The following is a 25,170-nucleotide window of genomic DNA, read 5'->3' on the forward strand; positions in this document are numbered from 1 at the left end:
TTGTGGGTTCTCCCTGTAAAATGAGAATGGAATGGCCTTTTTCCTAGAAATATGGCAAGTCCCCCATGTCAGACAGACCTGGTGGTGGACAGGAAACCCAGTGAAATCGTCCTTGGAAGGACAGCGAGCAGGCACCAGGTGGCTTTCTCGGCTGTTCTCAAGATTTACTCACAGGCAATCCAATGGAGGGATCAGAAGGTCAGACCAAAATCAGCAGCTGAGCTTGTAAAAACCTCCCAGGTCAACACTATCTTTCTAGAAAGGAAAAGAAATCACTACTCCAATTTTCTATCTATTGATTGGTTCAAATAGCATATAGAGTGGATGAGCATTTGTTCTTTTGCTCAGACTGACAGCTCTGCCCTGCCTATCCCTGGACACAGGTGTCCTAGTGGGGCCACAGCACAACTGGTAGCAGCACCCACCTGACCTCCAACACCACCAGGATTACCTGTTAGCATGAGCAGGGAGGAACTCTCTGGAAAAGCTAGAACCCTAAGGTTACAGTGAGTGGGATCCATGCATACGCAGGAACACCTGGAGGAACTGCTGAGAGCCACATCACTGAGAGGACATGAAGCCAGGGAGACACCAGGAGGAATGAGAGTCAGCTCATCAGCCCAGACTCAGAAGCAGGACCCGGGGGAAGGAGGGAATCATGGCTCCGGGTGCAACACAGTGGCTACTGCACGGACCAGCCACGCTGGAGAGAACATGTGCTGTGGAAAGACATTCAAGAGCTATGTCAGCCTGGCCACTGTGGCTCAGTGGTTGAGCATCAACCTATGAACCAGGAGGTCACAGTTCGATTCCCGGTCAGGGCTCATGCCTAGGTTGCTAGCTCAATCCCCAGTAGTGGGCGTGCAGGAGGCAGCCAATCCATGATTCTCTGTGATCATTGATGTTACTATCTCTCCCTCCCTTTCCCTTCCTCTCTGAAACCAATAAAAATACATTTAATTGCAAGAATCAGTCCCATGCCTCTCTCCTTGTTCCTCCTGGAGGCTGAGGGAGAATCAGCCCCATACCTCTCTCCAGAAAAGAGTCCGCTGCTTCACTGGAGGCTGTAACGCTTCAAGACCCAGGTACCCTTGTGTAGGGCCCTCCCCCAGGGCACTCCTGTGGGCCTCTGAGCACTGGCAGCCCAGCCCAAGTAGCCTTCTGCAGTGACTGCCACCAAGCCTGGGGTGGGCAGGGAAGAACTCCAACAAAGGCGGGCTACCTGGCTAGCACAGTTTGGATGGAAATGGCATCGTTTGTACCCACAGGTGGCCAGGTCAGGGGACATTTGGTAAAGGCCCCAATGTTCCATTTAGGAAGGATGGATAACCCAGCCTGTCTTGCCTGAGGTCACATACCCTGTAATTTACAAGAGTGGCTGATGTACCCCAGGCCAACCCAGCTCCAGCTCCCCGCTTCTTCCAACCCCAGTTTCCTATAATGGAGTTCGGGGTAAAATTTTCTTTGAAGAAAGGTTCTGCTTCATTGCAGGTGTGTGTTTACAGATCAGTAAGTTAGGACACAGCAGCACAGATTCTTAGAGTGGAATGTGGTTTAAGAGACCGTCTAGCCAAAGTCTCATTTCAGAGAAAATGAGGACCACGGTTTGAGCTGTCAGCAGCTGATACAGGGCTGGAGCCTGGACCCCGAGTCCCCATGGCCAGTGTTCCCTCGTGTTTTTGTACTTCACACATACACACTCAGACAGCTGACACCCAGCCTCCAAGGCTCCAGCCCCATGTGCTCCCTTCTTCCTTCTCCAATGCAGGCAACCCCCTCCCTATTCCAACACCAGGACAAAATACCAAAAATGAGGAAACTAAGCCCCATCCAGGCTGAAGAAGTACAACCCCAGCTCACTATCCCATAAGTCCCTGGGACCAGAGGTCCCTCTGCCAGCCCCCATCCCCTTCACAGAGAACCTGGGAGGTGCTGCCCGGCCCCTGGTCCCTGGCACCAGCCCAGGAGCACAGAACAAATAAAACAGAGGGCTGCAGCCCCACGCTCAATCCCCCCGATTCAGGAAACTTACTGAGCAGCCTGGGGTCTGTACAGGTGAGTCCCCGACCTACCTTCCTCTGAGGAGCATTTGGGGTGAGGCAGGAACTAGGACAGATGGATGTGCTCCCATGAGCTCACTCGTTAGAGAGCAGCCTGAGATATGGGCTCTCAGACCTCACACCACCAGACGATCAGACCTGGGGAGTGACCATGATCGCCCCAGACCACTTCAGAAGGACTCTCTGTTGTGTCCTCTGCTGGAGTGTCTTGGGGTGTGGATCCCCCAGAAGCCCCCTTGCTGAGGGCTCCATGAAAAGAACAAGCAGCTCCCCAACTCCAACCTGGTTCTCTTTCTCAGGAACCCAGAAGGCAAGGCAGGGGCACAGAGAGTTTTCCGCTGGCTCGGACCAGATTCAGCTCACAGACCAGCTCCCGAGGAGCATCAGGACAGGGGACCTGATGGGACGATGCGCGAAAGAAAGGACAAGTGCTGAGCTCTTTGCTGGGCGTGACTGTTCCTCACTTGAGGAATCATTCAAACAAGAAACCTGCCAGGAGACACATTAAATCTGTAAGAAAAGAAGGCTGCAGGCGAAGAGCTGTCAGTCACGTAGAAAAATCAGCACAATCTATTGATTCTTCTCCTTTTCCAGTGAAGGAGCAGCTTCATATTCAACATCCTCACCGCCCTCCCCCATCACACAGTTATACAACCGTGAAGGCAAAAAGGGTGTTTTTAAGTCACCAAGAAAACTGATAGCAGGGAGTGGGGGGTAGACCAGGTGCTCTTGCTTGTATGAAGGAAAAGGCAGGACAGGGGAAGCAGGAGAAGGAGGCCCAGCCTGCGGCCCGCACCTCATTCCATGCCCGTGGGACCTCCTCTCTGGCAACTGGAGGACCACTCCCCAAGAGTCATGCCCGCCAGAATGCTCCGAGCCATGTGGTCTTCATCGCGAAGACATGCAATTAGGAATGCGTTCGAGGTTCTGTTGTTGCACCCCCAGGAGCTGGCCCTTTCCTGGCTGAAGAGTGGGTCTACACGTGAGATTGGAAGTGAATAGAAACACACTTCAGAGGTGGCATTCCATGCTGCCGGGTGATCTACTGAGCTGGGGGCCCCAGATTATTCCTCGACCTTCCTCGGGAAAACACTCCGATGTCCTCGTGAGAAGGAAGGTTCACCCACTGACACAGCCACCTCCCCGGTAGAAAGCAGACGGCAGGTGCTCCACAAATCACTGCACCATGGAATCTGCAGGGCTGGAAAGGACCACGGGCCCGTGATTTCTAGGCCTTTCAGGTATGGCAGGCAAGAGCCCATCCAGCCTTTGAATAGCTCCTGTGGTGGGGACCTACTACTTTGTTGCTCAAGCTCAAGGTTTCATTTCCTCATCAAGCCAGGTTCTACCAGAGCCAAACAGAACAAGTCTTCCCTTTGCTGGACTAGACAGTCTCAGCTCTCTCGACTACTGTCCTCCCAACACGTGTAGTCCTGGGAGGCGGACAGCTTCAGACACACATTAGATACGTGAGAATCGCCAGGCCCCTTGGAAAGTGGGAAACATTCAACCCGACTGTGAAACATGTAGGTCTAGGAACGATGGTTGGCAGCTCAGTTTCTGGCACCTCACAGCTCCTGTACACAAAATACCTGCCATCGGCCACCGTGGGCCAAAGGGAGGCTGAACACTCATTTTACCACTGGTACCAGTGGCAGCAGAAGCAGCAGGTCACTCCCAGATGTGACACGCCTGTACCTGGGCCTGCCATGGCCACTGTCCCCTCTGTGGGGACCAGGCTGGCACAAAGATGCAGGCCTCTCCTGCCCCATGGTTTTGGACTTCAGTCTTCAGGTAATATGTGCTCCCTGTGAGCCTGGAGATGCTTAGGGGTTAGATCAGCCTATATTTGAATAACCTTTAAAACTTTTTTCTTTATTTTATTTTTCCCGTCACCATTTATCCCCTCTATGAAACTCTTTGTGAGCTCCTCTGAGAGAAGCATCACTCTTACTACCCTGGTTCAGATTTAGTATATCTGTAAAACTTTTATTTTTCCTTTTTAAGGAAATACAAGTGTGTGCTTATGCTATAAATGCGTTAGGGGGATGTGGCCCTGCTGGGCATGCTGGCAGCCTCTGCTTGCACAGAAAGCCGTTCCTGGAAATGCCAAGCAAAGCTGGAAGGTGGCACCTGTGACCGGCTGCCACAGGGTGACTTGTTAGATGTGCATTTGCACTTTGTCGTTTCCAGAACACTTCGATAGGATCTCGTGGGGTCTACACCCCAGTTCTGGGAAGTATGCACAATGATCCCTATTTGGCAGGTGAGGACACTGAGGCTCAGAGAACTGAACTTGGCCAAACTCTCATGGTTGGTAAATTGTGGAGCTGGAATTAAAACGTGACTGTGAGGCTTAGAGAGTGCTCCTCAGAAGTCACTTGCTCCATGCTTCCAAACTGCTTTCCCATCAGGCCATGCCTTCCCCATGCAGGCAAAGAAGGGCCCTCCAGCCCTGGGTTTCTCAGTAAACACAGGAAGAGCTGGAACCTGAGACAAGGTCAGGAGAGGTACCCCAAATGTGGGACCAGTCCAAGGAGCTGAGTTCTAGGAACAATGGCTGTCCAGGATGTCCAGCCCCCCAGGCACTGTAGGCGAATGCTCATCTACAATCACATTGTAACAATGCACCCCAACTCCACCAAACTCCCCTGCCCTCTGCTGCCCACTCTGAGACGCTGACTTCTCCACAGGTGCCTGCGACAAAGGCCAGAGGTTCCCAGTGAACACTTCCAGGGAGCAGGGAGGGGCCCACGAAGATATCTTACCAAGAAACCACATCACAGAGTTTTTGCAGAACAAAACCATATACTTCAGGGCTGGAAGGAGCTTTAGAGTCCCCCTAGGGCAGTGGTTCTCAACCTTCTGGCCCTTTAAATACAGTTCCTCAAGTTGTGACCCAACCATGAAATTATTTTCGTTGCTACTTCATAACTGTAATGTTGCTACTGTTATGAATCGTCATGTAAATATCTGATATGCAGGATGGTCTTAGGCGACCCCTGTGAAAGGGTCGTTCGACCGCCAAAGGGGTCGCAACCCACAGGGTGAGAACCGCTGCCCTCGGGTGACCCCTTCAATGTGCTTAAGGAAACAGGCTCAGAGACGTTTACACTGGCCCGAGTCACAAAGCCGTTTAGGGGCAGTGCTGAAATCGGGTCCCGGGACTCCAGAATCTGTGTTATTGACCATCACATCTCCTTGCACAGAAGACTTTACCTTTGTTTTGTGACAGGTGGGTAACTGAGTCATGGAGAGGGTAAGTGGCTTGCCTGAGCTGACACAGCACATGGTCGAACCAGGCCTTGACTTTAGGTCCGTGTGACTCCTGAGCCATGCCTGTTCTTTCCACTCTACTTTACAAATCCATGGGATGACAGCATGCCCTTTACGACAATCCCTGCGACCACTGGAATCTGCTAAGGAAGTGACTCCTGCCCAGAGAACCAGCAGTTCTAAATGGACTTGCTGCAAACACCAAACAAAATAGGCCACGCTGGTATTTGGAGTCATAAACAAGGCACCAAGGCTGTAGCAGTGTCCCCAGACTTACGAGATGGTTTTGCATAAAGACGTGCCGCAGAGAAATATTTATGGGCTTCTCTAAGCCTTCCTGAGCCCGGGGAAATCGGGGCCATGTTCTGAGGGCCTCTCTCTGAAACGATGGGGGAAGGAGCAAGCCTCTGACCTCACCCGTGGAGACTTAGCACCTGCGAGGCCAGGCCAGCTGTAAGAGGCGCTCTCCCATTCGCTGTGCAAGCAGCTGGCTGACATGGTTGTGCTCACCAGGCGGATGTGCTGTGAGCACACAGATAATCACATGGCTACACCCACAGCTCAGACCTCCCCATTACACAGACATAAACACACACACAAACCACTGAGGCCTCTCCCCTCGTCCTGTATTGTAGCCACAGCCTCTCTTGGCTCCCTCCTCCAGAAAACCCCGGACACCTGAGCTGATCCAGCCCCTCGGGCCCTGACTAATGCCATTACCAGGCCAGCGATTACAGGGCTGGCTCCAGAAGCGCTGTGCCTGCTGCCTGCCTGACCCACTAACAAGGTCTGGGGAGAAAAGTCAGGGCCGTTTATGACGGCCCCTAATGACAACTGCTCTTGGTAATGACCAGCTCTGCGGTGACCCAACTCGGAGTTGATTACAAGCTCTGGCTCCTGCTCCACACGCCCAGAACAAAGGTTTCTCGGGGGCCCCGACCACAGCAGATGGGCCCCTTCCCTGGCCGTGTGCTGACCTCATCAGGCCCGCTTTCAGGAGCTCCTTCAAGTGGGTGGCCAGCGCGGGCCCACCCCTGGCCAAGCACTGCCCTGAGCCCTTCAGGGATGTGACTTGAGGGCCTCCTCTCTCCCCCTTGTCCTATGTTGTAGCCACAGCCTCTTAAAAGAAGCCCTTGGGTGGGGAGCAGGAGGACACCTGAAAGAAAAGGTCCTCATTCATCCGGCAATGACGTGCTAACAGCAAAACCTCAGGCTTCAGGGTGAGATGTTTGGAACAGGAGAGATGTTTGGTTGAGGGTGAGGGTGAGGATAATTGTATACAGATAAGACCCATCTTCTGGCCAACTAAGGTCTTACTTCCTTGCCAAGGGCTCAACTCAGGGTTCAGAGCACCACCTAGAGGGAGGAGGCGGCGGCTCTCTGACTGACTAGGGATGGCCCTCTTCCTAGACCCCGGAGAGAAGGATACAAGCATTCCCGTCCACACAACTGACAGCTCTTTGGGTGTTGATCACAAAGTCTGCCTATGAAGTATAAAGTATAAGCAGGGCCACGTACCCAGTAGAAGCCCCACAATCATCTGTTGAATTAAATCTGTGCAAAAATGAGCACCTCCTGCAGATAGATTTGCAACAGAAAATGCATGTGCGCACACACACACACACACACACATATCATACACCTGTGTATAAATGAATACGTGCTTAGAGTGAAGAAGCTGTGACCCGAGAGGCTGGGTGGCTGGCATTTGGCACCTTGCACCTCTGAATCTCAGAACAAAGACTGTAACTCTCCAGTGAGCCCTGCTCCCTGCGGGTGGAGGGGGCTGCGGGTTCTCTGGAGGTTAGAGGCTGCCCTCATTGGCCCAGTGTCGCTTTTCCACTTCCCCGCACCTTGCCCAAAGCAGACAATTCTTACTGATGGACCTCCTACCCTCTTGTAGCCCTGCCCCGCCAGGGGGTGTCTCTGACTCAGGCCCGTGGTCACAGTAAATGGGTAGCCACACCTGCTCATTCCAACTGCTGCCCATGCATAGGAAGCGGTCCCGGTGCCACTGGGGCCCTGCCTCCCTGCCAGCAGGGTACACAGGCAATGGTGTGGGTCAGAGGGCCCACTTTCCCTCTTCACACCTCCAGTCAGCCTTCGAGACCCCACATTTCTGGCTGGGACTAGCCCTTATACAGGATGCTGAGTTGGTAGTCAGAAAGGACATGTGACTTTCTTTGCCTGCATTCATTTAGCTGCGTTAAGTTTGGTCACTTTAAGAATTATTATCTGTTTTGAATCTTCACGCCCTTTTCTAGCCCCCATCTCCTGACACTGGGAATGCCTTCTTTACTTTCTCCATTAATCTTGAGCCTGAGTTAGGTTACTTTTCTCCTCGAGGAAACTTGTCTGAATTTCTCCAGCCTCCAAAAGGAAAAGGAAAAAAACGCTTCCTTCTTCAGGCCGGGGAGCTGGGACCACGCACTAAAGCAGCAGTCGCCGCGGACCTCACGGACCACCAGTGGTCCACAGACCACCGGTTGGCAACCACTGCACTAGAGCATCTGAAATCACCAGGAACAGAGACAAACAAGCACTGCCAAGGAAGGCCTCATCCACTGGATTCTTAAATTCTTGGAGGACAGGTCCCTCCTCTCAGAGATGAGAACTCAGGAAGCCTGGAAGTGGGGCCACCTCAGCCACAGATCCAAGTGCCTGCATCCAAGGCCCATGAGTTCATGGCAGCTGGAACCGCTGCCCCACGTGGAGTGCACGTGAGAGGACTCTCCCGGGTGACAGCTGTTCTGAGGGTCTAAAGTGCTTATTCCAAACCCCGTTCCTAGCTCTGCTGCCAGACTCAGAGTTCGGGGTCACCTGCAGCCCCAAAGCCATCCCCAGGAGCTGAATGGGTCTGCTGTGGAAGACACACCAGTGTGAACTCAGTTTCAAAGGGCTCACACAGAGGAGAACACATCGGAGGTAGAGGAAGTGTCCTGGGCAGACGCTGAAGGAAGGGCTAGAAAAAACAAGGAAAGCAAAACCCTGCTCAAAATCCTGCCAGACGGAGCCAGAACACAGCTCAGGAGCTGGTCCCCAAGTGCCTCCCACTGCCAAAGCACATTGTGGGCATCTCTGTACAGCTCACAGACAGCCTTTCAGAATTTGTAAATGATTTCCCTATGCCTGCCCTGCAGAAAGCACTCCTTTATCCCCCTAAATATCTGCAAGCCAGGAAGCATCTGTTACCTGCACATCAATCTCTAAGCGCTGCCAGGCAGCCTGGCCTCGCAACCCCAACCTGGAAAGGCCGTTTATTCTCGGGACTCAACCCTGAGCACAGATGCCCCGCACACGAGCCCAACCTGAAAAGTCCTCATAAACAGACACAGGCATCACCTGTTCTCCAGGGTCCTGGTTCCTCTCCCTGACCCAGCACGGAGGTCGGTCGGCATGGCAGGGGCCCAGGGTGGCGCCTAAGTTATGGGAGGTATCCGCAGACACCATGGAACTCGGTCCTGCTCTAAGTGAAACTCCGTCCTGACCAAGCACGGTGGTCTGGAAGCTCCAGCCTCTGGGACTGAGAAGCAGCGGTTTATAACTCAGCAGTCACTCCCTAGAAAGCCACGATGAACAATGACCACCATAGCTTCCATTTAAGATGGAGAAGGCTTATTTCCTCTCTTCTCCATCATCCCCTTTTGTTTGTTCATTCACTCATCACTCAGATGGTCCTGGGCACTCGCTGCAGCACCCACAGAGCAGGACGCGCCCTCTTTACTCCCAAGGGGACCTCTCGCGACCACCACCAGTGAGCAAAGCTGGGGACCCCGGGGAAGCACCTCGGCCCTTCTGGCACTAGAATTCCAGCTCAGCAGAATTCACAATGCTCTCCCCTCCCACCGCGCCCTGGCCCCAGCTCCCAAATCACTCAACACGCCCCAGCGCCCTGCCAATTTGGTTCAACAAATGTCTATTTTCAAAGGAACCTAAGCCGGCCGCTTCTGGTTCACGTCCCTCATAACTCATCACCGGCTGTGTATGCGATGCTGAGGGAAGCCGTCTGAGGCTGGTCCCCCTCTGAGTCAGGAAGTCCCCAGTGCCAGCATTAAGTGGCACTCAAGCCCAGGGAGGCCCGCGCAGTAGAGGCGGCCTCTGCGCACACAGGCGCTGCCAGTTCTCACTCCTAGCGGCCCAGCGGCCAGGCTGCAGCTCCAGGTCCTCCCGGCACAGAGAGAGTGACAGCGCTAGTGACAGGCCCGTCCTCTTACACGGCAAAGCTGTAGCTCAAATATTTATTGTATGTGTCTGGCTTTCACACGGAATCTGCAACCTGCCAGTTAGCAGTGTTTACCTTGGTAGAAATTCACGGGAAACCTTAGCCTGAACAGGCCCAGAGTTTATTTTACTGCCAGATAAACAACTTTCTTTGATAAATCATCCATGTGACAGTGTTCCTGAAAGACTAAACAAAGATTTCGAGTGCAATCTATAGGCCTTTGAGAAGCCTTTCAAAGCTAATGCATGTTTAATTGGCCGCTCTAAGCAGGCTGAGGCAGGGCAAGGGCCTGACATTTCTGTGGCCATTTGTTCTCCTTTAAAAAAAAAAAAAAATACAGACTGGAGTTCCTGGCTCATTTCTGCAAAATTGGACAAAATTTACCAATATTTAAATGTTCAGTTGCTTCTCAACAGCCTGTGTTTCGGTCCAAAGGAGCACCTATCAAACATCAACGAGGCAGTTGTTAGAAAAGGAATTAAAAACTGCCCTGCAGATACTGCTTGAGGAAAGGGGAGGATGGAGAGAAGTTCAACACACAAGGTCTAAGTCCCTCTTAAACAGGCCCAATGAATTATGAGCAGAAAAGCTCATATAAGGAATATGATTTCTAAGTAACACACAAAAACACAAAGAAAAAGCGTGGGTCAGCATGTCCTAGACTTGGTCTACACTCAGCCCAAGCTCCCTGTGTTCTGCAGGCTTGGCTGTCTGATGACATCCAGCCTTACGATGACGTAAGGGTGGCGTCTAACTAAAACTGCTAGTAGGTAGGGTTTGTGTGTTTTATTTTGTCTGCTTTGGTTTGGTTTGGGTTTGGGTTTGGTTTTTTAACTACAGCACCTTGAAGTTGCATAAAACTTTTAAAGCTTTTCCAAATACAGACTGGAGTTTCTGGGCTTTTTAAAAGGCTTCTTCAGCATAATCCTCTTTTAACCAGAGAATTAATCGGGACATTCCATTCCATGTCCTAACATTTTATTTATTTATTTATTTATTTTTTTGGCAAACCAGATTTCATTCGTGCCAGGCTCTTCTTACCTGGGCTGATTTCCATCCAGACACAATCTTTTTGAATAAGAAGAGAGCATGGCGAGGGATGGAGCAGCCACCATATTCCAAGAACTATACACACTTGATTAATTCAATTCTCCCCACAGTGACACAGGAAATCGCCGTCCACATTTTACAAGTGAGGAGACAGGCTCGGGGAGGTTGAGAGACTTCCTCAAGGTTGCTCAGTTTATCGGGTTGGGATTTAATCCAAGCCCGTCTGGCCAGATGCATATGTTCTTTATATCCTACTATACCTATACTACCTGCTTCTCTCCACAAAGAAAGAAATCAATGACTGCTGAGCCCTTTCTAGGTGTTAGGCACAGACATCAGCCCATTTATATCCCACAAACTCTGAAGTAGTGAAGGAACACCCTGTGCCCCCCTTCCCAGGGAGCTTCCTCTACCGTTCCTGACAGGACGGAAATGTGATGGGCGTGAGAGAACATGAAGGAGGAAGGGTATGGAATCTGGACTGGCTACCCAGGTACGTGCTGGTGGAAACAAAACCTGTAAGGGATGCCAGGCGGAGTGGCCTTGGGCAATCAACTGGCTAACTCCTCTATCTGAGCCTTCTTTTCCTCAGCCTTTAGGATAAAAGCCCTGGACTGGCTGATCTTGAGGCCCCATCATGCTCAGCAGATCTAATGACAATGGGGTACAGATGAGCAAGACAACGCTCTAAGAAATGGGCCACTTGTGTGGGTTACGAACAGCCCCTCTATCCAAGCTCATCCTTTACCCCTCTTCCTCCAGCCAGTCTCAGAGAGGCTTCAGATAGCAGGGGTGAATTGGAGGGCAAATCCTCCTTCCCCCTTCTCCAGGATAGTTTGTGTATACATCAGATGATAAAGAGGACATTTGTTAAGTGAAATAAGCCAGACACAAAAGGATAAATACTGTAGGATTCCACTTATATTCGGTACCTAGAATAGTCAAAGTCATAGAGACAGAAAGTAGAATGGTGGTTTCTGGGAGTGAGGGAAGAGAAGAATGGGGAGTTAGTGTTTGGGTAGAGTTTCAATTTGGGATGATGAAAAATAACCAAAGACGAATGGGGGTGATGACTGACAACAATGGGAATGTACTCCACGCCACGAAACTGTGTACTTAAAAATGGTAAACTTTATATTATGTACATTTTACCACATTAAATTTTTTTAATGAGGGCTAGGCAATTGGGCAGGGCTACTCACACCCGGAGAATTATAGAATCACAGGTTGGAGAGTACATCACCGTTTGGCAACTGACCATCCCCAGGTCGGACCTGGACTTCACCACAAAGAGGGGGAAGTCACGTGTCAGCCAATCCTGAACCAACCAAGTCCATACCTAGCTATGTCTTAATACAAAGAAAAGCCACCATTCCAGCACGGTGCAAGGAGGCGGGAGAGCTGAAACCAGAATTCAGTTCAGGAAAGATTTCGACAAATAAGGCGAGAGCAGAGTTCACTTCTCTGGTGAGAGTCACAAAGGGAGGCCTCCAGTGCCAGGGACAGTCGCTGGGTTACTGCTGTTCCTGGGGAGAGCCCCAAAACGAATGTGCAGTGAGTCCAGCCTGTTTGCGGGGCCCAGGACTGGGTTCCTTACCCACCAGCTCATCTGCTCCTTGCCAAAACCCATACCTGGCTATCAGTTGTCATTTCTTAGAGGGAAACTGAGGGCTGGAGGGGTTGAGAGATTTGCCCAGTGTTGCAGAGTATCCATATAGTGGTAGAGGGAGGGCTGAACTCAGTCCCAGAGAACGCCATGCCCACCCATGGATCCTGGGTTTCTGTGTACTTTCTCACACTTAAATATGCTTTCACAGGTTCAAAGATGCTAAAGAGAAGTGCTTCTCATTGAAATTTGCTGTATCTAATGTCCTCTCACGACAGGTATAGACAGGAAGGACTGAGAGGAGATGGGATGCGCCACCCTCACCAGTGGGGGACTAGGGCTCTTTCCCCAGCTTTCCTCCGTTCCTCAACGTGGCTTCCGAGTGCGAGGTGCTCCCGATCTGACCTCAATCCAAACTGCTCAAGACCTGCTTCGTCTGGCCAGGACCCCAGGTCTGGCATCTATTCAGGAACTCTCCTATCTGAGACAGTGGGTGAGCCAGGAATGACATCACAACGCACCCGGCCAACTCCAAGGCTTGGAAGGCTCCTGGTTCAGCAAGGTCTGTGCACTGTCCAACCCGCCTTGTGCCTGTGAAGAACAGACTGGTCTCTGGCCGTGAGCTGGGCATTACACTTCCAGGGCACTTAAAGTGCTCAACCCTGCCTCTTCTCTCACATGAGATGCCACAACTCCTTCTGACTATAGACAGAGCTGGGGATGGGTTATGTATTTTAGAGATTGTCTATTACCCTTCCCCCCGCCTCCAGTCTCTCCCTCTGGCTTCTCCAGTATCTGCAAACACCCTTAAGCCTTTGTTTCCCTTCTCTCATGTCTATTTAATTTTACTTTGACTGAACTAGATTTCTGAATGCTAGGGCTTCTTTTTCTTTTACATATACACTCAGTCACCCCAACCAGGGCATGTGGTTTTCCTTGGACTTAATAAACAAGTGGCACATATTCACTTGGAAAGGAGCCTCCGTCCTTTTATTAAAAAAGGAAGTCCAGTTCCCAAATCCCTGCCATCCTGTGTCACTTATATTCTCATCTGACAAACATTTAATTGTGCCTCCATGTCTAAGACACCGTGCCAGAGGCTCTAAGTACAAGCAGACCTTGTTCTGTTCATTCTAAGACACAGATTAGCGTTACATTTGAACACAAACTATGTTTTCTTTGTTAGTGGTACCAAACCAATAGTGCATCTCGCAATTAATGGGCATCTTATATTAAGTAAAATACGGTACAAGATACAGACCCTGCTCTCAAGCAGCTTACAGATGTTGCAATTATTTTGCTGGCAGCCAGTGTTCCTCCTCTGTGGGAGGAAACTCGGGGCTTAGTTTGGAAAGACTGGACCTACTCTTTGCAAGAGATCAAACGGCCCTTCAGCGTAAAACACTGTGTCTCCGAACAGCAGCACAGCCAAGACACCTTGGGAAAGGAGTGAGAACAGATTTGTGAAGGTGCAGGAATCTTCAAACATCCTTCTTGTAGGAAATACTCCCAAACACTTAACTGTGAGAGCTGATTTTTTGCTTTCCTATTTGACTCGTTTTTAGTGTTGCAAAAGTATGTTTTTACTCTTTATGAGGAAACATATAAATGGGGGGGTGGGGTGGGGGGAGGAAATCCTTCCAGAAAGCAAGGAAAATTTCTGGGAGCAAAGAAATCTTCTTCCACAGTGAGAAAATACCGGGCTAAAGCAGTTGTCAACTGAACTCTCAAGCTCAAGAAAACTGTGGAAGCCGGTAAAAGCAAGCTCTGAACTATCTCATCATCATGCACATTTCCAGCAGAAACGCTTAAGGGTGTTTGCAGATACTGGAGAAGCTAGAGTGAGTGGCCAGGGGTGGGGTTCTAACCTGGCAGCAATTATAAATCAGAGCCTCACATCCCTGGAACAAGCTGACCTGAAGACGGCCATGGGCACTGGGTTACTAACAGCAGGATCATTAGTGTGGCCACTTGCAATGCTACATTGGCCTGCGTAAGAGATGAGAGCAGCAGCCTGTTGTCACGTAGCAGGGAAACCAGAGAGGACAAAAAGCACATCGGCACGTCCTAAATTGAGCACTGCACGCAGGCTGGCCACCAACTTGAATTCAGAAACTGCACCACCTAACTTCTGGCTACCCCATCTGGTGCTTGATCCAGGCGGATCCGACTGCATGCCTGAGCATCAGCACACAGGTGTTTCTACTGATGCTTTTCCCTGTTGGAGGAAAAAATGTGTTCTGAACCGAGGGGGTCCGGCGCAGGGGTGGAGAGACTGGTGGCCAAGCACACCAGGCAGAGTTAAGCGTGCACCGCCCGAGGAGGAGGGATGGTAGGCCATGCGGGAGTCCGAGGAGGAGTTGGCAGGAGGGCAAGTGTGCGTGCTGACCCAGAAGGAATGCACCCCTTGTTCCTGGAGCTCACAGAGAGCCTTCCAACAACCTGATGTCTTCCCATCCGGGATGTCAGGGCCACTTACTGCAAAGTTTGATCCCTGGAGTAGGGAGTAAAATGTTCTTTTTCTTTTCTGTTGTGTGTCATCTTACATTGCCGAATGTCTTTGTTTCCTAATTGAATCCCATCAGTGTAAGCTAACTGCCTCACGTACTTGAAATGAACTCAGCTCAGAACAAGTTCCCCACAAGGCTGCATTCTTCAGGGTGCTCAGAAGGGCAGAGCTAGGCTCAGCCCCTGCAGAGAGGAGGGGAGGAGCCCTACTTATTGTCTTAGAACATTACAAATAAAAAAACTAAAAGTCTCTCTGCATCCAAATTAAAGAGGCCTCGCATATACCACACCCATGCTGGAGAGATAAACGTCTCTGCGGCAAAGTCCGATGGCCGTTCGTCTTCTCTTAAAGAGGAAGGCACGTGACAGAGAGTCAAAGAACTCCAGTTGGGAAAGTCAGATTCCTTATTTATGAAATAAAGTGAACTTGATAAGATGTCCTGTACGTTCCGGGAGGAAGTCAAAAGTTCTATGAACCCAAGAAGAAAATAATCTGAGCTAAAAGAACAGTCCCAAACAGTCACTCAGATTCACCAAGACCTGATTGGTTATTAAAATAAGATAGAGCCCTCTCTCCTGGAAGCCGTGAGCAGGTGCTTGCTCACTTAGTAGGCACCTAATTTTAAGGGAAAAGATGTCCATCCCCAGGTGAGTTACCTGAGCACCAGACTCTTACCCTGCACCAAAAGGTCAGCCTTTCACATTCAAATTATTTCCCAAGGCTTGACTCCTCAGCTCCCCTCTAGGGAATGTCTCCAGGGTCACTAGTTGCCACAAAGCCCCTAGTTACCAGAATTTTGGTAGGTAATTGGGGGAGATTAGAGGAGACCTGATGACAAATTCAGGTTGGTATGTTCCAAACTACAATCGGGGCGTAAGCATGGATTCTCTTCTCACACCTCCTTGGCATTAATTAACTTTGGCCTTGAGTCCCCACAGCCCCTCTCTTCAGCTGGTGAGTTATAAAATGACTCCACAGTGTCTAGAAAATCATTGATTAGTGTTTGGTCCGGATTTTAAATTTCTTAAAGTTAAATTTCAATTTATCCTAGGTAAGTATTTTTTTATATGGCCTCTAACACAGGGCTTTGCACTCAAGAAACATTGAATGAATAGACACGTGAATCAATGAATAAGCAGATGCACTGGATTTGAGCTCCATACCAGGAAGACACCCCCTGCCAGTCACCTCCACACTCAGTTCCAGGGTTTTCCCATCACTCTTCCCTCAGGAGCTGAGCCTGATAGAAGTCACATGAGCATTCACATCAGCTAATGTATTACCTTTCAGAGTTTAATATAATTCCCTGGATTTGATGAACTGCCAGGGGGCCAATTTCTGGAAGTAAGTGTGGTGATTTACAATAGCGGAAGAGGATCAATGAAATCTACAAGAGTGGCCCCTTAGTCATCCCTCCTAAGGATCCTTCAGGAACACAGCCATACGTGAGCAGATTCTTCCTGCCCCAGCCCCGCAGCAAAAGGCTTCCCATCAGGATTTCTGAGAGATTTTATGTTCTTTTTCTCCATTTCTTAGGGAAAAAAATATCCCAATCCCATGTGTGGATGTAAAGCTTGTTGCTAAGGCAATGAGGGGCTGCGCACCCACAGGCTTACTCACAGGAGACCCACCAGGTTCAGCCTGGCATTGAACACCTTCTGACGAAGCAAAAGTGTGACCATCAAGAAGCAAATGCCACTATGGCCAGATGGCAGGGTAATCAGAGCCCTCTATAACAATTTCATTTGAGTTCATTTAAGATGACAACAAGGAAAAGTGTGTGACAAACACAAGCAACAAAATGCAGAACAGACCAAATCTTTGAGGTCCTGCTGCCCTCCCCAAGGATGAAGGAGGCAGACGGAGACACCTAGTGTAGAAATGAAGCATGCAGCCTTGGCCAGTTTGGATCAGTGGATAAAGCATTGGCCTATGGACTGAAGGATACCAGGCTCGATCCTGGTCAAGGGCACATGCCCAGGTTGCGGGCTCGATCCCCAGTGTGGGGCGTACAGGAGGCAGCCAATCAATGGTTCTCTCTCATCATTAATGTTTCTATCTCTCTCTCCCTCTCCCTTCCTCTCTGAAATCAATAAAAATATATTTTTTTAAAAAAGAAATGAAGCACACAAAACACATCCTTCCTCAAGAAGCTCTCCATGGCAAAGGGTCTCAATTCCCCAACGTGTCTTCAGTCACAATGGCAAATACCCTGAGAGCACATCTGTCATATGTACAATGTCCTTTAACTTGCGTGTGCACACACATATGTGTGTAGCTCATTCAGATGTGGCACTTTGCCAGTACAAGGCCTTTTTGTGTACTTGGTGATGTGTGGTGGTGGTTCTGAAACGGCACACTCACGTTACCTACCGTTCTGTTTTTCCTGTTAAGACTTCTGTACAAAATCCAGCCTCAGGGACATGGTGCAGGCATCATGAGAAACCCCCTGTTCACGTCAGGCTGAACCTGTCCTTCAACAAAGCAGGCCTGGCCGAGACCATAGAATAGAGGCAGGCACAAGGGAGTCAGCTGTTCAAATGGATGCGGTGAACATTTATTTCTCCCAGAGGAGAGACGCCCACGGTGTCTGGAGCACAGATCTTCTACCACACCCCCACCAGGGACCCCCTGAAAGGCCACCTGAGATCAGCTCCCCGGGACACATCAAGCCCTTCTCCTGGGCTCTAAATGCTGATTCGAAATTCCCCTTTAACCCACAGTGCTTTGGGGAAAAGGAAGCTAAATCCCAATCCTGTGGGGGTGTCAATTTTCTTTGCCTGGAAGGACCTGATAGAGGCCCCTTCTCTGAGTGTCCTAACAGTAGACTCACCTCCCTAGGAAGGCACCCAGCCTCCAGCCATTTTAGATCCTGGGTAGAGTGGTGCTGACACCTAGGGGTGGATGGAGAAAGAGCCGGTGCGGAGAGAAGACCAGCCCTAGCTGCACGCTGTGCCTCCTGGTAGTTTCCAAGGAGTGGTGTTTCCCCTTGGTTCCTGTCCACCTGTCCCCAAGTCTACCTTCCTCACTCCTAGAGAGGGTCGCCAAAATCCTTTCCAGGGACCTCCCACACAGAAGGACAAAAGCAAAGTTTGACTTTAATAACAACCGCCCGGATCCCCACCCTGTCTAGTCTTCCATCTGCCTGAGAAAAGTAGCCACAAGGGAGGCTGGAAGTAGAGAACACAGCGCCCCAAAAAGACGCATCCACAGGCTCTGTTCAGCAGGGACACGGGCCAGGAGGAACCTGGGAATGCCAAGGCAGCCAGGGGTGCTTTCTTACCAAACTCGCTCGCACAGAGATGCTCAATTATCGCTTCAGATTTCAACTCGTTGTCACATGGAGGACACACAGTTGTGCCTAGGAAGGGAGAGGAGGAGAAGGAGCTGTGAGTTATGGGGTTAATGGGTGCAGAGAGAAGCCTTCCCTGGGAAAGACATCAACCCACGACCAGAAAGAAAGTAGTTAAAGGTCTTCTGGAATTTCTGAAGGGCAACCTGAACATCGAAAAGAAGACTCCTAAAGCCCACAGCCTAAAGCTATAAGCAGACATATGGCTTCTTGAAAATTTCGGGGCTAGAGCTGTTGCATATGGCACGCCTATTTAAAGCAACAATATCGGGCTGGGTGGAAGCAGTCCTGTAACTTGTGGCTTAATGGGGTATGGTGGGTCTCAGGGGAAGGTTGACTTATAAACCAAACACATCTATTCCAGTTGCTGGTTTCCTGTTCTTTCCCCCCTCTCTTTTAAATATCCCTCATCCAATTCCCACCCCCTTCCCATTCCCAAACTCCCAACAAGACAGCAGGTCAATCTGACCGGCTCTTCAGGAGCCAATAAATAAAAACTCAGCCAACTCATGAACTCTAACCCCAGGCCCAGAACACCCCTCTCCAAAAGGGCAATTGCTAGCAAGAGCTGCCAAATGGGAGGAGAGAGCTGGGTGGGAGAGACTCTCCGGAGGCATTTTCACAGCGCTGTGAAGTGCTTTGAAGAGATGTGTGCATGGCTGACCTGAGGGCCACTGATAGGTGGCTAAGCTCCAGGGAAAGAGGCATCTGAGGCCAGGGCTAGAGGCCTCCTCTAAGATAAGATGCTGCTGGTGCTAGAGGGATCCTGGGGAGATAAACTGTCTCTGTGGAAGGGCAGGGAGAAAGTGGTACAGTGGAATCCCCAGAAGGGCGTAGTGGCTTATCATCACCATCACCATCCTCACCACCACCACCATCCTCACCATCACCATCCTCACCACCACCATCACCACCACCACCACTACCACCATCATCACTATCACCATCTCTCAAACCACCTGGAGTTTTATCCATGATCTAGGAAGAAAGCATTAGCATGTTCCAAGGGTACTCCATCCTTGGCACAGCATTAGAGGCCATGCCAGGCTGGAGCTAAGGAGCAAAGGAAAGTCACCCCAAGGAAGGATGTATACTGAGTGGCCTTTGCTCAAATATAAGGCTCTTCATCCTGCTCCCTCCCTTCCCTCTCCATGGCTTCTGGGAGAGCAGTCCTCCTCAGCGAGCTCCCCTATGGCTCAGTGAAATGAGCAAAGCCTCCCAAGATGGGGGTTAGGTAGGGAGCTGCACAGCCCTCCCAGATCAATGCTGTTCCCAGGACATAACTGGCCCAGAGCTGGCCACCCACCCCCCACTTCCCAGCAGGGTCCCTACATGGCCTAGCAGAGACCACATGCCTTAGTCGTTGTACCCAGAGCCAAACACCGTCCAGATTCTCAGTGCAGCAGGAACCATAGCCACACTCCAAGCAGAAGACTGTCTGACTGTCTTTTGGCCCAGATGTTGGAAATTTGCTTTTCACACAAAATCAAATTTGAAATTGGTAGTGTTTCTAACAAAGGGAAAAACTTAGCCAGAGTTTTACATATGGTTCTTGCTTCCCTGGGGAGAAAAACAGGGGAAGGAAGTCCCGCAATATGGGAAGGACGTTGTTACTTATAGAGGGAGCATCAACTTTGCTGTGGGATTTTCCTTGTTTCCTTACTTTTTAAAAAGTGGAAGCTATCATATTGCAAGGTTCTATGAATACAACCTTGACTAAACAAGTAGTGGGACCAGGGCCATCAGCATGCAAACAACAGGTCTCCATCTGCTCCACACACTCACATCATGTGGTGTAGACACACTGAGCTCCCCACAGGGGCACTTCCTGCAGTGCCATCCGTGACCTTTGGCCGTCAGTGCCTCTCAGGGCTGCAGGATCTTGCTGAGGTGAGCTCAACGTGGCTTCCCCCCATCTTGCTTTCCTTATAGCTGACTCTGGAGCAGCAGCAGCTTGATCCAGAGAAGGGAGGAATGTGTAATGCAATATTAATCTGTGCCCCTCTGATTGTCCTTGGGGCCCCACAAGCTGCCTCAGCAGGAGAAATCCACCCAGTCATCTGTCTGAGAGGTAGAACAAAACCTCTTTGAAAGTGTATTTAAAATAATGTTTAAAGCAAAGGAACCAAAACCTAAAACGTTTTTGTGTTTTATTAATATTTAAAGGGAGGTAGAAGAGAAAGTCCCATAGTGGAATCAGGATTAAGTGAATTTTTTAAAATCTCTCTCTCTCTCTCTCTCTCACACACACACACACACACACACACACACACACACACACACGCTCACACGCACACACACAGGCACACACAGCAGGTCTTCCCCAGCCATCTCCTGGATACATGGAGAAGGGGCTCTGTGGAAGGCTCTTGGTCATGATGATCACATGCGGCCTCTGCGATCTGTGACTACAACAGCCAGGCTGATTTAATGCACAACATGCGTAAACAACAACAAAACTAAACTAAAAGTATTTGCTTGTTCAAACAACTTCAATCAGTAAAACCTGGCAGGGAGGGGGAACAACTTATCAGAGTGCACAGGTCTAATGTAAGTGCAAGACTGGGGAAAGAACCATCGCCTCTCCCATAACAGATGCTTGATGCAGCTCAGGTCATGGCCCTTTTTTTTTGGGGGGGGGGTGTCTTTTGCCTCATTTCTCATAACTAAGTTTATCTTTAATAACACATGGCCACAAAGGGAGGCCCAATACCCCCAAGTATGTAAACAGAAATCAGCTAAATCATGCAGAGATCTGATGCTGCTTTGAAAACTGTTTTTCATTTTTAGGAATAAAACAATAAAAATAGTGCATGTGTACTTATTGCCATCCAAAAGTACCAGTTCTTATTCGGGAGCTACCAGCCATAAGGTTATAATGACCAGTAGTGCAGTCATCTCAGCCTGTCCCAACACACACACACACACACACACACACACACACACACACACACAGCCTTTCCACCTCCAGTGGCCATCCTGCCTCAGAGGAAGTCCTGTGGGGCTCCCACTGAGTGGCTGTAGTGCTGGGGAGGAAGAGTCCTTCTCAAAGCAGAGCCTCTCACCAAAAATGCCGAGGGAGAACCAGTTCCCTGGTCCCACACCTGACTGGACCTCTCACAGCCTCTCTCTGTTCAGCAGCTGGTCTTGGGAAGGTGACTGCTTGGACGGAGGAAGGAGAGAGGAGGATGTTCAAAAAGGCCCAGGCAAGGGGAAGCAGACAAGTGGAACAGCAGCCAAAGAGTAAACGGCTTCATGAAGACACCCAGACTTTGGAGTTCAGCTGGGAGGATTCTTTCCTCTTCCTCAGTAGGCTCCCCAGCCAGTCTTCCCATCTTCCCCCAGAAATTATTTCCCCAAAGATCTCTATGTCCACCAACTAGCTGTCCCAGAAAGGCGGGTGGACTCGGCCCAAGCAGAGCTGGCCACAGCCTCGCGGAGCAGGGCTGGGCTGGGCTAATCCCCCAGTGGCCCTCGGCGGGGGAAGGGAAGGAGGAAAATGCTGTGGGCTGCAGGGGATGGCTCCACACAGAACACAAAGTGCTTTGTTTGCTCCAGGTAATTGCTCAGCTCTCAGGGTTGCACTTCCCAAAGGTTAACTCTGTGCAGACACTCAGGAAGTGGAGAGCAAGAGGTGCCCGGACTTCGCCACTGCAGGCAGGCTGCTGCCTTTCCAACCGGCCGGGACTCACGGCCGGGACCCACGCCACCCAACATCAACTCCATCAGACTGATCTTCTCCCTTCCTAGAATAAGTAAGTGCATTCAAAGTTCAGGGTGCCCCTTGCCCCATACCTACCCCCACCCTCACTCTGAGGGAACACGCCCTTCAGTGGGCATCCCTTTTTGGCATCACCAGAGGATGGGCGAAGTCAGCAAGCAGCCAGCCCCACACCCGAAAAGCCCTCCCGACACCCACCCCTGTGCTAAGCACACTGGGTATGGCTCCCCATCTCAGACTATCTCCACATCCTTAAATCTCAGCTCTGCTTCCAAAGAATTCAGGGTTGAATTCACTCCTATAAAAGTCAGGCCATCAAGTTGGGGGTTTTGCTGGTTTGGTTTTGTTGCCTCTCCGAGATTTCCCCCCCCCCTCACCCCCTCGCCCCCCACTCAAGAACTGCCCTTTAAAGCGGCAGGGACTTCGAGGAACCTCGGGTGGTCCCTGAGACAGTTAAGAAAGTATCAGAAATCCCACTCCCCAAGGAGAGACGAACAATGAACTAATTACATTTTTATCTTTCCAATTACCTGGGGATTTGTGTAAATGAGAGAAGCAGGGGGTATGCAAGAACGAGAAAGAAGAGACTTTCCATCCCCCAACCCTCCCCAACTGTTACCTGAAGGGGGTGGAGAAACAGAAATCCCCGGTCTCTAAACTTGCTTCCTCAGCCAGAACTGCAGCTTGCCCTCCTGGGCTGAATGACTAGTTAAGGGAAAAGTTGTTTGTTTGTTTGTTTGTTTGTTTGTTTAAACCCTCATGGAACCTCTGAAAATAAAGCTGCTCCTTAGCCTGTTCCCGGCCGGTAATGAGTTTTTCCCTCCTGGCGCATCCCGTCTGGGGTGTTAAGCGCTGCGATGGGGACTCGGTTCTCTCCCAGAGGAGAAATGGGCTCCCCTTTTATTTGGAGCTTTAGGCTTTGTTTCAGGTGTGGAAAAGAGAGGCTGGACCCCAGGAAGAGCGGCTGCAGAAGCGGGACCCCGTTTAAGGAAGGGGGGAGGCTCAGCCGTCGCTGCCGGGCGAGCCCCGAGGTCCTTGCACCTGGATCGGGAGGGGCGCTAGGCAACACCTGGGACGGACTGCAAGCTGTGAAAAATCATTCTGCACAGCTTAAGAGCAATCTCTGGGGAGCACGTCCGAACTCCGGGGTGGAGCGGCAGCCGCGGGGTCGGCAGGAGCTTCCCCGCAGCCTCCCCTGCAGCCGGGCGAATCCCGGGGTCCCAAGCCGCCCCGGGCATCGGAGCGGGGAGGGCTTACCTTGAGGTTTGGAGGCTTCGGTGGCATTGGGTGGGGTCATGGCGATGCAGACGTCCCCCTCGGGGAACTTGTCACACTTGAGCATCTCGGGCCAGTAGAAGCCGAAGAACTGCATGACCGGCTCGCAGGAGTCCCGCACGGCCTCGCAGAGCCAGCGGCACGGGAAGATGGGCCGGTCCAGGCAAACGGGCGCGAAGAGCGAGCAGAGGAAGACTTGGGTGCCGATGTGGCAGTTCTTGTTGAGCAGGGGCACCCAGCTGCTGGCCTGCTGTTTCACCTCGGCCATGGTCTCGTGCTCCAGCAGGTTGGGCAGCACCATCTTCTTGTAGCCCACGTTGTGGCACAGCCGCAAGTCCGCCGGGATGTCCACGCACTGCGGCGCCTTGGTGTAGAAGCGCCCGTTCTGGTACGAGCCGATGTCCGACTGGAAGCTCACGTAGTCGTACTCGCTGGCCGAACCCGCGGCCAGCAGCCCGGCCGCCAGCGCCAGCAGCACGCCCCCGGCGGCCCCGCGCCGGCCCCCCGCGCCGCGCCCGCTGCCCATGCTGGCTCCGCGCACTCGCTCCCGCGACGTCGGGGCTGCCTCGGCCGCCTCCCCGCGCGCGTCCCGCCGCAAAACTTCCAGGAGTCTCCGGCGACAAAGGGCGCCGTCCCCGCCCCGACCGGGCTCCGCGGCGCGCTCCTGCCCAGTCCCTGGCGGGTGGCGGCCCTCGGCCTGCTGCGGGGAGGGGAGCGCGCGGCCTGAGTGCTGCCCGGGCTCCCGGGAGCGCGGCACCTACTCCCGAGGCTGCAGGACTCGAGTGCCCGGTGCTCCCGTTGCAAAGCCCTCTGAGCCTCCCGCGCAGCCAATCAGCTCGGGGCTGCGGCGAGCCGCACTCATTTAGCACGTCAGTCACCCGCGCAATTAGCCAATCGCTTCACTTGCAGCAGGGTTCGGTTTGCTAGAACTAAACACAGGTCAACACCCCTTAAGACACAAAATAAGAAATAAGTAAATAAAAGAAGGGAAACAAAGAGAGGAAAAAGGGAAAATAAAAGGACGGGGCAATAGAAGTGTAGGGTGCATGAAGACAATGTTTAACGCTGTAGTTAACTTGCGTCGGGTCGGAGAGTAGCGAGGAATTTAACTGTACTTGCAAATCCATGAGATAATGAAGACTTTTTTTTTTTTTACACCTTTACACATTTCAAACAACAGCCTACAGGACAGACAAGCAGCTCACCTCTTCAGTTTCGTTCTCTGTAGCTGCGATTCAAAGACAAGTCGTTTCCCGGACAAACCGGGGCTCAGGAAGGCAGAAGCCACGGAGGTCTGCTTATAAATCCCCAGCGGGCCCAGCTGGGCTCCGGCAAAGACCAGAGAAAGGTGCGTGGTGGGGGCTGTTTGCTGGTTTTAAAATGCAGGACTTTTCCGGGCAGGATAACCGGAGGGTGGCCCTCCAACAACACCGGAGGCATTAAGTAAATGTTGTTCAGTGTGGTGGGAAATATTGTTTGCAAAGGTGTTAGCTTTGGGAGGGCAGTTAAAAAAAAAAAAAAAGGAAAAGAAAAAAAGAGAGAAAAAAAACTACTCAAGTCCTAGCCCGACAGCATGTCTGTGTGTGCAGGCATATCCACATTGACATGTTTGTGGTGTAGAAAGCCAAAACATTAAAAACACATGTGCACTTATCAGGGTGGCGTGTGTAAATATCAAATCCATCACTCAGGCACACATGCTACATTCAGAGTTGGCCCAGGAACGAACCTCAAGTCAAAACCAAGAGTCCCCATTACAGCAGACAGCAAGGGGAGAGTATTAGCAGAAACACAGCTGGGCCTTCTCACCTGGCCCCCCAGGAACAGAAGTCTCCTTGCCACCCTCCACCTCAGAGTTCCTGGGAATTCTTTGTATGTTTCAAACATTGGGAGAGTTGGGAGTGTGACTGTGACTGACCCCAGGGACAGGAGACATCAGCAAGCAGTTTAGGAAGTTCACGGGTCTGAACTGCGTGTGCCCTGATGTGTGGGTGAAAGGAGGCAACGGATGCTGAAAACCCTGCATCTGAGGGGCAAATGGGCCGCAGATCCTATTGCTTAAGGCAGACACTGTAGGAGGCGCTGCCTTGCCAGCCAGC

General features: G+C 51.2%; 1 protein-coding gene across 1 annotated transcript in view; it reads right to left on the minus strand.

The window, feature by feature from the left end:
- Positions 1-24,686, minus strand: part of SFRP1 (secreted frizzled related protein 1) — a 42,973-nt gene extending 18,287 nt beyond the window's left edge. Inside the window, exons 1-2 of the mRNA XM_081084791.1 lie at positions 23,054-24,686; positions 18,007-18,084 (exon numbers count right to left, since the gene is read on the minus strand). Of these exons, the coding sequence (XP_080940917.1) occupies positions 18,007-18,084; positions 23,054-23,597 (622 nt within the window). The 5' untranslated portion in view covers positions 23,598-24,686. The remainder of the gene's footprint in view (positions 1-18,006; positions 18,085-23,053) is intronic.
- Between the last annotated feature and the right edge of the window lie 484 nt (positions 24,687-25,170).

The sequence above is a fragment of the Myotis nattereri genome (assembly GCF_964212035.1).
Source record: "Myotis nattereri genome assembly, chromosome: 2".
NCBI classification, from domain to species: domain Eukaryota; kingdom Metazoa; phylum Chordata; class Mammalia; order Chiroptera; family Vespertilionidae; genus Myotis; species Myotis nattereri.